This window comes from Siniperca chuatsi, linkage group LG7 (assembly GCF_020085105.1).
Source record: "Siniperca chuatsi isolate FFG_IHB_CAS linkage group LG7, ASM2008510v1, whole genome shotgun sequence".
Classification (NCBI taxonomy): Eukaryota; Metazoa; Chordata; class Actinopteri; order Centrarchiformes; family Sinipercidae; genus Siniperca; species Siniperca chuatsi.
The window spans coordinates 7,196,703-7,209,038 of NC_058048.1; the positions used below are offsets into that span (position 1 = coordinate 7,196,703).

The 12,336-nt window shown below is 40.4% G+C and overlaps 1 protein-coding gene across 1 annotated transcript in view; it reads right to left on the minus strand.

Annotated features, from left to right (window-relative positions):
* The window catches only part of LOC122878467 (calsyntenin-2-like), a 247,021-nt gene that overhangs the window by 148,399 nt on the left and 86,286 nt on the right, over window positions 1-12,336 (minus strand). Inside the window, exon 2 of the mRNA XM_044201270.1 lies at window positions 9,545-9,667. Coding sequence (XP_044057205.1) covers window positions 9,545-9,667 — 123 coding nt within the window. The remainder of the gene's footprint in view (window positions 1-9,544; window positions 9,668-12,336) is intronic.

The following is a 12,336-nucleotide window of genomic DNA, read 5'->3' on the forward strand; positions in this document are numbered from 1 at the left end:
AGTGGAACGTGACTGTGTTGCTAAATCAAATGCTTTGACTTTTCCACATTCAGTCACAAAAATCGAAAGCCTGTGTGTGTGTCTGTGTGTATGGGTCTAAACAGATCTGACTGAAGTTTTCCATAAAGTTTACAGAGCAGTGTGTCTTATATACCTCAACACTGCGCCATCAAATCAAATCTGCTGTTTTCAGTCTGACCCACACACGTACTGTAGATAAAGACTGTGTGTCCGCTGGATATCTCTCCAGCTCCAAAGAAAAACTAGGTGATGGAATGACAACAGGAGGAAAAAGGGGGATTAAAGCAGAGAAGAAGCTGTCAAATTTCAAAGAGAAATGGAGGTCCTCTTCAGAAACCAGACAGAAAGAGGACGGAAAGTCAGATGGGATGATTTGGAGATAGGACTGGGAGCCAGATCAGAGATACTGCAATGAAAAAAACAAGTATTCAAGGGTAGACAGGATGAACCTCGAAATTTAAGTTGCATATCAAAAGCGACGTCAAACTCTTTGAAGCGCAGCAGTGATGTACTGGCAAGTGATGAATGTGATATTGACAAACTGCTAAAACATGGATTGCTCTCACAGAGCGCTACTTCGAGAGATGAACTTCAGTGGGAAGTCTTTGAAACAACATCCTTCTCTCTACCAGACTGTGACGACTCGGAGCAGACTTTTGGTTCTCTTCCTTGTATGTTTGTCTCCCAGGAGGAGCGCTCATGACAGTTTGTTGACACTTTAATTGGAGGCCTTGAGGCTTGAATACTAATCTTCAACAAATAAACTGACGGCAAATATACTGCATGTAAGCACAAATGTACACCTAAAAATGTATCATCAGTTTCATCAAATGTGTTCTCTGCACATTGTGTTACTCACACTTCCTGATCACACATGATACATCTATACATTATTCATAGAAATGCTGGGACAGATGTAGTGAAACACCATGAGCCATACATGTGGTAGGTAGTTTCACACCTTATGCTGCTGTCAATATGATATGATTCTCACTTCATGGAATAATTCTAGCAACAGCTTTAATGGTCCCACAGAGTTTGAGCCAAAGCCTGCCATCGCGATGGCAGATAGTTTGTTGGAGACTGTGACACAACTCTGTACCGTTTAGATATAAAAGGATAGCTAGGATTGTGTCTTTTTGCTGTTGAAAAAGACCAACAGAGTGTTAATTCAAGCAATAAACAATCCAGCATAATTTTCACACCCCCGTATGTTGTAGCTAGGTAACAGTCTGACCAGCAGCTAACGCTAGCGGACATTAAATAATAGTCACAATACTTCAGTTATACTTTTAAAGCAAATCACATTATTATTCACCTTAACTGGGATCTCCAGACATCGATGGCTTAGCAGCAACTTGTTTGTCAAACTGGCCAGGTTGTGTTCATAGGTCATAGACTGGTCCCGATGGTCCTGCCATGTTCAGTGGAAGCTAGACGCTGACGGTAGCTGCATGGCAGGGGGAAGCACATTCAGTGCTTTTGGCTAAATGCCAATCAATATCCGAGACAAGTCCCTCCCTAGCTTCCTTTTTTTTTTTTTTTTTTTACAGGAAACACGTAAATATGCAGAATAAAATAGCACTCTGCTAGCTGTTTTGCTCTGTTCTCTTTATACATCTATGTTTTGCTCCTCTGGTCCAGGACCGAACAGAACACAACCTCCGAGACCGACAGTGGCCAGTTTGACAGGTAATACAGTACCGAAGTGGTTTTCTAGCTGGGTTTGCCTCCTGGGATCCCGGGGCTGAGTCAGCTAACTAGTTAATAGCACCTCTGGCTGCACAGGTCTAAAAACGCTAATTGTTATACATGACACCGTTATAAAAGCATTTGACAGTGTAAAAAACTTACTGACATCTTTATGACAAGTTCAAATGGAGGAAATTATTCATGACACAATCATAATGGTCTCATGCAAGTCAATGTAAAAACCAAGCACATATGACAGTATAATGTAATGTTGACATAAGCAAGTTTGAAAATTAGGCCTGCTATGGCATGTTTATGACAGGTAGTGTTTTCTTGGTCAATGTCAAGTTGTCATGACAAAGACATTTCAAACAATGTCAACTTTGCATTAAAAGTGGCATAATTGACCAAATGACACTTAATAACAACAGTCATAAACCTTCATAAACCTTAGTGTTGATGACAGATATCATGTCATGGTTATGACGGTGTCATTTCAGCCTTGTGAAGCCACCTTCAAATAAAGTGTTACAAAAATGTTGCTTAAAAACATTGCTGTCTGTTGATACTTTGATCCTTTGACTAGAACTGAAATCTAAGGATCTAAACTTTGAGAAACGAGGTAAGTTTGTTTCTCTGTGTCGAACCTCCCCCTTCACCTATGAGAAAGATGATTAGCCGAATTAAAAAGTGGTTCAAGCGGTGTATTGGTGAAATTAGTTTTTGACTGACAGAAGATTGTAAGCCTCTGATTGGCCAAATAAAAACAATTATTGACAGTCTCATTCAAAGTACCCGGTCTGCAGAGATACCCTACTCGCTTGTTTTGCCAAACTAAACTATATAACATTAGCGTACTTTAGCTGACATAACGTTTAGCTCAGCAGCCAAAGGGGATAGATGAACAGGACAAATCTAGAGGATATCTGACATTGTGACTTACTGGCAGTTTGTTATTATTACCTTGACAACTACATAGCATTTACCATTTAATTATACTTAAGAATGTAATGAATGACATAATGAAAAACCCATTTTAAGCGTCACAATGTAGCTATTATCTCTACATGTGAGCTCCTGTATATTGGTCTGGTTTTCTAGATACAGATACGATTTCAAATTATCTGAAGTTGACTTCAAACAAATATTTGTCAGGCCGTGGTGAAACAAAGGAGTGCACTTTTTTGAATGCCCTTTTCATACTTATGATTTTATAATTTCCTTTGTTTATAGTATAATCACAAATTAAATTAGTTATACAGTGTGTCTAATGTAATGTCTAATATCAATTCTAATATCATTTTAACAATATTTTGTAGCACTCAATAGATGTAAAGTTTTTACAGTATTGCTTATCGTCCCCCTTGGATGGAGCAGTGACTCCCTAGAAAATTACTAATCAGCTCATTTGACCCCCCTCCCAGACAATTCTAATTATATTATGACACTCGAAGAAAAGGCTTAAAGTGGAAAAACTTTGAACATCTGCAAGAACAAAGCTTAGATCTGTTAATCGAGTGTTTGCAGTGTCAACAAAGCCACAATATTTTCCTTGAATAGCAGAATATCAGTTGAACCTAGTCAACAGAAGCAAATGTATCCACTTCAGACATGGAGCATACTACGCAAAAGGACAAAGCCTCACAAATCAGTCTCTCATTTTCAATTGCATTGAATGCCTCAGTTTGAAAGCAACTACATCACTATCTCTGCTTCTCAGTGGGATGAGGAGGTAGTTGACTGGAAATGCTGCTTAATGGCATTCAAGAGCACCTAAAACGTGTTCCTTTTCGCTTCCTTGAAAGAACAAAGGAGTGAGTCGCGGCGCTAACTCCACTTGCCCCCCTCCCCACTGTAACTCATCAAAAGACAAAAAAGCTAAACGCCTAGAAAAAAAATCTCATTACAAAGACTATTTCCCTCATCTGTGTGGTTCAGTGAGGAAGCAGATTGCATTTCAGTACTTCATTAATAAATGAGTATGTGAACAATGGCAGAGTGATGGCTCCATTGTCTTGAAGCCAAAGTCTAAGGCACTCTGAATGCCAGAAGCAAGATAGTCATTATGCTGCCTGTGCTTTTCAGCTCAAAAGTCTGCATGAACAAGTATGCATGAATAACAGTATCACTGAATAACTCGAGTGCTTGAGTTTGACTTTAAAGTTTGCTGTGTTAGCAGTTCTCAGGTCCTCATCTTGGACAAACTTTGTTCTGTCCACCTGTTTCGTATTGGCCCTTCATACACTATGTCAAAAATAGATCTAATTAGATCTAACTCTTTCAAAAAGAAAGGGCTGCCATCTGTGGGAAAATGGCGCACCTGCTGTGGACAGTGTTGAGTCTCGGGGAGGATAAAAGGCACCACACCCACCCCTCAATGCACTTGTGCTGGATGAAATCTGGCAAAAAAAGTGTGATCACTCAGGAAGGAGGAAAGAAAGTGAGAGCTTGTTCCAGGTCAAAATACAAGCAAAATTACTAAAAGAGGAAGGAGGGGCTGAACTATGGTGGGAGGAAAGCCTGAACAGAAAGCACAGATGGATTAAATGCATCTAAAAGCCTTGTTGTGGAAAGGATTTCTTTTAGATAGACTATCTCGACGCAAAATTATTTCAATCTGTTACTTTTTAATCACAGTTTTAAGCAATAGCTTTGAAGTATGGGCTTTTGAGGGAATTGACACAGCAGCACCTGCTGAAAAAAGAAAAACAAGGATTTAAAAAACTGTTGCCTTATTAAAAGCAGCCCTCTGGCCTCTCCAAATTTTCATTCAGCTCATGAAATGAGCTTTAAAAGGCCTCTCATTAGAAAGCTTCTTCTTTAACTTCACATCTATATTTTGCAGTCATAGTCGGCTCAGATGAAAGTGACTTGTAGTTTCCATTTATACAGTTTGACAGAAGTCAGATCATTTTAGACTCCACATTTATGAGATCACTATGGGGCTTTTTGGGACATTTTTCATCATGGAAAAGATAAAGCTGTAAGACAATGAGCTCAGTGACATTCAGTGACAGCTTAACTAAATCAGGTAATTGACTCAAGTAGCTGCAAAGATACTGTATCTGAGGATTTATTCTTTTCATGTAAAGACGGAATTGTTTGATTTGCCCTGTCAACATGTGCATGTTTTAAGACATGCATAGGGTCTAAAGATAGATGGTGTTGTATGCTGTACAGTTTGTAAAGCCATTAGGCAAATATGTGATTTGTGATGTTGGGCTATATAAACACTATTGACATCTTGTCGAGACATTGATCGTAGCCCTAACCTTTATCCTCTCTACTCGTGATACCATTTATCTCACTTTCACACATTTATCCCATCTCTGAGTCACACAACACATTTCACCTTTCAAACAAACCCTTCTCATTCCTCTCTTGTTAATAAACACATTTCAGTGTTCATGCTTCTCCACCTACACACTGTACTGAGCTCACTGCTACCATGCTAATGAGATGCTTTTTATAATTAGCTTGAGATCTGTTTCCCAATCAGACAGACAGCGAGAGGCTAATTAATCACAGCACATTAGCCAGCCTGTATGTTTACTCATATCTATTTACCTTGCTTTATGGCAGTGAATGACAATATGATATTGCCTGCTGTTTTCGGAGTAATGGGAAGCTGTTGGATTCTCATTCTTGGAAGAAAGCCAAGGTCAGAGATAATTGATTTGTATTAATGCCTTGAGATGTACAGTTTGGTAATGCAGTAAAAATTAGAATTCAGACATTGTTTGTTCAGACATCACATGAGACAGCAGGCGTAGGCTGATTTCCTGCTGTCAGTCTAACTTCTTATTTGTGGTGAATGATTGCAGAACACAGATGGAAATAAGTCCTCGCTTATTCGGAGTTTGAGAAAAGGCGAACTTCATATGACACATCAGAGCCAACATGAAGGGTGAAAAATATCATTTATGTAGAGTGTATGTGTGTAGCACACTGATGTCTTGTGAACCTGTCTAAACTGCCAGTCCTGTTGACTGAGCAGTGTATGCGTACCTGGGTCACTGGTGAGACATTAGCTTGCCGTTAAAACATAAGCCGCAGGGTTCCGGTGACCAGTGAAAGTGAAGGATTGACACACCCATGCCTTGAGACAATGCGTGGGTGTCTGTGCATGCTGGCGTTAAAGAACCAGGAGTGACTGACAACCAGTTAACCTATGTCAAGTAATGGTGCTCAGCACAGATTTTGCCCATTAACCTTTCTACCCCGGCACTTTAGAAGGCTATTCAGTACAGTGGTAGCAGTCTCCTAAAAAAACCACTTCAACTTAATAACCTAATGGACCACTGAGCTAGTCTCACTTATTATCCACCACAACCAAGTTCAGAGTACAGAGGGCCACGTGAAAAGGCAGCAAAGTAAATATTTCAGAATGTACTTTACATTTGTACATCAAAAATGTTTAGCTGTTGTCATTGTCAACCAGAGTGACTTACAGTTAGCACAGCAGAACAACTTTGAATTCATAAATCACTAATAGTAAATGCTGAACATTACGTTACCTTGGCAGACACTTTTGTCCAAAGTGACTTACATTCACCCAATACAGTCTTGCTGAAGAAAACTTCAACACGTGGAGCTGGGGATCGAACCACATACTTATCTTAACTTATGGTTGAAGGTATGGATCTATATGGGTGGTAGCAATCACTCAGGATGTCGGATCAGGACACTATATTGATGTTTAGGTGAGTGTGGAAAAAAAGGAGATGCAGAATCCAGGTGTAGAGTTTAGGCTGTTTATCTGGTCAAAGAATGTACACAAAGATGGTGTGTGATGTGGGCCTAATGAGAAATAAAAGTGTAAAAATGCAAAGGTCCATTACAGATGAGTTGTTTGTGTTTGCGGTTCTGTAACTATAGAACACAATAGTACAGGCTGATTAACAATGGAAACTTATACAGCAATGTAAAATAAGCTATAGGCATCTACAAACATTAGCCAGCATACAGAGCTAAAGGCCAATAATAACGGCACAATAATCTAGCAATCAGCAACTAGCCAACATAGCATTAAACAACAAAAGCAATAGTAACTGGAATGCACAGAAACAATAGCTAGCAAAAGTAGCAATACAACTCTGACTATGACAACAGACTATGACAAGCTGGCAGCTAGCTCTCAATAATAGAATAATGCACTTGTGGCTAAATACAAACACCGATAGTGTATAACATGAACATAAAATAATATTCGACTCACGGTTTTCATAGACGCACAAACTAAATAATGGCTCAGCTTTGATTCTGTCTTCACAACATTAAACCTTCTTTGAGTGATGCAGTCATTCCATTAATCATCTCTACACGGATGCAAATGAATCTTCTCTTGTAGCTTCCATCAAGACAAGTACTGTTACTATGTGACAAACTTAGCTAATAGAAACATATTCCAGATGCAACAACCACACCACACCAAGTCCCAAGGATCCTTTGATCCATCAAAGTGACACCTTTGATTAAAAGCTCTTACAAGTTCGTATATGTTCCAGGCCGGTATCCCTTGGTATTCCGTCCATGTTGGACAATTCTGGCATTGGCATTTAGGGCCATGCATATATTAGATATTGTAGAAATAACTACATTTAATAAATATTGACAATGAATGTTCAAAAACCTTACCATCAAACCCATACTGGGGTTTTCCAGAATTGTCCTATACCCATACTCTGTCTGGTGACAGGGCTTTCTCCGGGCCATACAAGGCCTAAGTTTACATAACTCTGGTATTTTACACTTTTTCATCATTTTCAACTACATCACTCCATGTATATTTGTCACTGGAATGGAAAAACTCAAGTTGATGACTGACTGAGTTTGTATAAGCACTTGTCAGCTAATAAAATTATGTGTTGTGACAGACTTGACAGGAGCATATGCTCAAGACAAGTTTTGTTCATACATGTGTGTAACTCAGTTCATGAAAAAAATAGGCTAGCAGAAAGCTAAAGATGTACATCAAAGTGTGTTTCCTTGATGTTCTTATCTGTAGCATATAGCTGTTTGTATCACACCTGCACTTTGTCAGATATAGCCATGCATAAGAAAATGAGTCTATCTATACCAGTGCTTTTCACTCTTCCTGACATGCTGTCTGTGTGATTTTGAAGCTTGTGAGCTGCTGTAGCACTGCAATGATGGCTGATGTCAGTCTTAGCCAGCTGTCAGGCACAGCAGTGCTACTTTTCCTGTTGTTCCAGACCAGTGAGTATGGTGACTGTTGCACCCTGCTCAGCAGTCCGAGAGGATTACTGGACAGGCTTGGAGTGATGTAAAAGACTAGCAGGGAAAACTGTGGGTTTGTGCTGGCTCACTGGCATTTTTCTATTAAATTAAACTGAATCGTACAGATTCAGATGGAAAATTCCCGTTTTAAAATAATCTATTCTAAATTAAAATGCTTGCTGGGTGTATACTGTACGTGTAAACAAAATATAATTGCAGCTTTGAAATGTGTACAGTGTGTCACACAATGTGCTGAAGCAGGTGGTGATTTTATGAGCTTATAAGCAAAGGTGTCTTCTGTGTATTATGGTTCTTGCCATCACTAATTCAGCAGCATAACCGCAGTCAGTCAGACATTTCGTGTCTGTGTCTTAGATGCACTTTAATTAAAACCTGGCTGGCCTAATTAATGAGGCTTAACTGCTACCTGTGCACTGCCCTGTCACCCCAGCAATTTGGTGGAAGAAGGCAGGATTACTGGATAAATGTCTCAGCCCTCAACTGTGTCTGCCTAGTTGGACACCACTGCTGTAAGAGATTGCGAAAAGAGGGTGACTGCTGCAATGTGTGTGTGTTTGTGTGTGTGGGGGGAATAGAACTGATAGAAATAGTAGGGAAAGAGAGGGAGACTGGTGATGTTTATGTTCTTGTTTATTAATAATTTAATGAGAAATCTCTCGGTACCCTCACTTATGAAATCCAGGAATACCCATGTGCTCTGCCCGCTGTGTGTGTGGGTGGGTGTGCATGTGTTTGTACTTTGTCGTTGTGTGGCTGTCAGTCTATCGAGAGCCAGAGGACACATGGTGGTCAGCCAGCTACCCTCCCACCTGTCTCATCATTTTCTCTCTTTCTCCCTGTAGGCCATGCCACAGCACACGCACACACACAGAGGCAAACAATGAAAAAATGTTTTAGTAAGCATACACACATGCACACTTGCACACACACACTCCCTCTCCTTCCATCCATCCAGCCCAGCTCGAGGGCCTTGGTGAGTGGGCTCCGGCCCCATGCTCCGGCCCCATGCTATGCCTTGGCCACATTAGCACCCTGGCGGGAGATGGCAGGCTGGGCTCGCCAACCGCCTCCAGCTAATGTCCTCCCACAAGAGCTGGAACCCTTTAGAAGAGCTGGAATGGTCACAAAGTGGGAAGAATCTAATCCGGTTTGACTCAGGGTTTTGGGTTTTTTTTTTTTTTTGCAGTGTCCTCAGCTACCATGGGGCTTATTTGGGCCACTTTCCACTCTAAATAATTATGAAATATGAGTCCTGTATGTGATGTGTGCTCACTGGGAATTATTGGATTAAATGGTTGCAGTACAGAGCAGGGTTAACACTAAGAAAAAAAAGATGTGATGCAGCAGTTATAGTACATGAAGCCAATTTAAGCCCCTTCACAGTGATATCACATGACAGCTTTATATGGTTTATATTCTTAGTGTAAGTATGTCCTACAGCTATGCTTCCCTGCGCGGATTAACACCTGAGTCAACGTTGACTGGCCCCATTTGGGCTAAGAGAGCCCGCCTTCACCCGTTACTATGAGCATCCTCCAGCTGACAGCCATTAGGATGAAATGTACCATACCTGCGTAAGGGATGGGGGCGTCTTTGTCCAGGGCCACCAGAGGAGGATCTAGCAGAACGACGTCAGTGTTTTCAGTGATCACCCCATGGTACGATGTCTCTATCCACGGCTTGTGTTTATTAACTGTGGAGACAGAAAGCATGAGATGTCAGTGAAATACTATTGCTACAAGGTGCAACAGAACTGTCAGTCTTAGCATGCTGAGATATACATCTTCAACTGATATACAATTTAATTTCACCTGAAAATTCAAATTCAACTTTGACATGCACACAGAGACAAATACAGCATACTGCAACAAGAATACATATATTTACTTTATATTCTGTTCTTGGCAAAGCTCCTCCAGCCTCAGTTTCTACAAGAAATTCTCATTTTGCTAATCTCCCCTGCTACCTCTTTTCTCTCTTTTGTTCTTTTCTTCCTTCAAACATTCCCTGTAGGTTTCAAAGTACAGTGCCATGTTTGATCAATGACCACCACTGCGCTGCCAGCAGAAAACTGTATCCAAGGCCAAGTCAAAACAAAGTTCATGAGCTGAGAGCCTGATTAAGGGCCGTAATTGAGTACTGGTCCCCTGGGCTGTGTGCGGCACTGTGACGACCCACTTGCCATTTGTTTATCATTTCATGGTGAAAAGAAGAAGAAGAAGGGAAAAAAGTGGTAGAGGAAAACAAGTGGAATCTTCCTGCTTTTTAGCTGGGCCAGAAAAAGCCACAAATTCCATTTTTTCCACTTTCACTTTTCAAGTTCAAGTTGGTGGATTGAAAATGTCACAAGGCAAGGCTGTAATTTGAGGTCCCCTGAGAAACATTGCTTAAAAAAAACATAATATGTGGTTTAATGGGGAATGATGTGTATAGGCAATAATTACTCTCTATTCAGCGACAGGAAAACCAAAGAAAGACTCTTTCTAATTGCTAATCTAGCAAGCATTGCAGACCACTTCAATTACTCACTGAATGTCAGTAAAAAGCCACTTGGCAATGCTAAGTTGTGTACTTTCCAAACAACAAAGACAGACAAATGTTACCAGACATCATACTCTAAAATCTGATTACACAAAGTACACTTTGTTGCTGTTGTGAAACTGCATTTCATTTTATTTTCACTTGCATATATCATTTATGTGATAATCTGTTCACGGCACCTCAAATGTGATTAAACAGTGCTATCTCCCTCTACAACAGTGATTGTACTCCAGGGGCTACTTCTGTAGTTGCCAGGGGTATGAAGATTATGGAGTAAATTCAGATTTTATTAAAATTATATATTGACATTTTTGCGTTTAGGAGGAAAATAACCACAAACAGAACCATCCAAATTCGTGTTATGCTGATCTTAAGTCATTTTATTGGCACAATAACCAAGCTACCAGCTACAATAGGCCGATAGCACACTACACACCTACCACTAACCTGAGTCAGTTCTAACACATTAGAAGGCCATGTTTTGCCACTGAGAGTGCGTGAAAACTAGTTAGCAAGCTTGCAGAGAGGACAAAATAGTTAGCTAAAAGTAATGGGTAAATGGCTGAATGATTCAGCTGAAATGAACACTGATGAAATGACATATTTGGAACATGATGGGTAGTATTGATGACAGGGTACTTGAGTTCATCTGATAACAATATGGGTTTATGTCAAACAAAAAAGGTTGGGAACGAAAAAACATGAGTGCCAATCTGCTCTTTCTGGACTTTTGGCAGTTAGTGTAACAACAGAACATGCTGCAACTTCATCAAAATACTTGTAACGATACTATGAGTAAGAAAAAGGACCAAACTTTAGCAAAAGTTGTGTCAGAAGCTAGTGAGACCTGGGGAAAACATTTTAACACTACAGGGATGCATATTAATGAGTGCCAGCCCAGAAAGCATTGCTGACGACCCTGATACAGTCAGAGGAGATCATTTACAGAGGCAGAGAGATGGGAACACATTAGTCTATTAGGACGTGATAAATATGCATGAGTATGCTACAGTGAGGGATAAAATGACACTGGATTTCAACTTTAAATGCCAAACCATGTCATTTTGGGAATGAATAGCTTGCTGACGCTGCTGTGCAGGAATTTCAAAGGGAAACATGATTTGTATGTGTCATCCCTTTCACTGCCAAAGCTACGGCTAAGAGAGACAAACCTGTATTTTGTGGAACATTTGATACAGGTACAGGACAATTAGCACACTGATATTTATGTCAGAACTCGCTGTGGAATTTAACAGCCAAATTTCTACAAAATCACCAACCCTTTCAGCAGGACAATGGAAGTGTGTTCTTATACGAGAAGAATAGAAAGTGAGACCTTTGAAAGCAGATGAAAAAAGCTAATCTCCTTCTCCAACTTGGGACAAGTGCATAACCCCAATAAATGTGTAATACGGGGTACAACATTATTTGACCACAATGCGTGACAGCTAATGAAGAGTCTGGAGAATTAAAGGGGCTCTGTCCTCAACTTCATATTCAGTCCTCTCACAGCTTAGGAGCCCTACTGACCTTTAAATCCTTGATGCCGTGGTTCGTGCCGCTCACTGTGACTACTTAGCCGTGTCAGGCTGACCTAAATGTTCTGCTATCAGCATTGCCAAAATGTTCTATTGTGAGAGCACAAAGTGATCCAGCTGCAACACTATGATACAGCAGTGAAAATGGAGGCTCCCTCTTGTCATAAGATACACAACAAATATAATGCAAGTGGCGGGCAACCGAACATCACAAGTTAGTCTGATGATATCCCCACGCTGGTGACCTTTGTGATATCACCAGTACACAAGATCGAGTGCATCC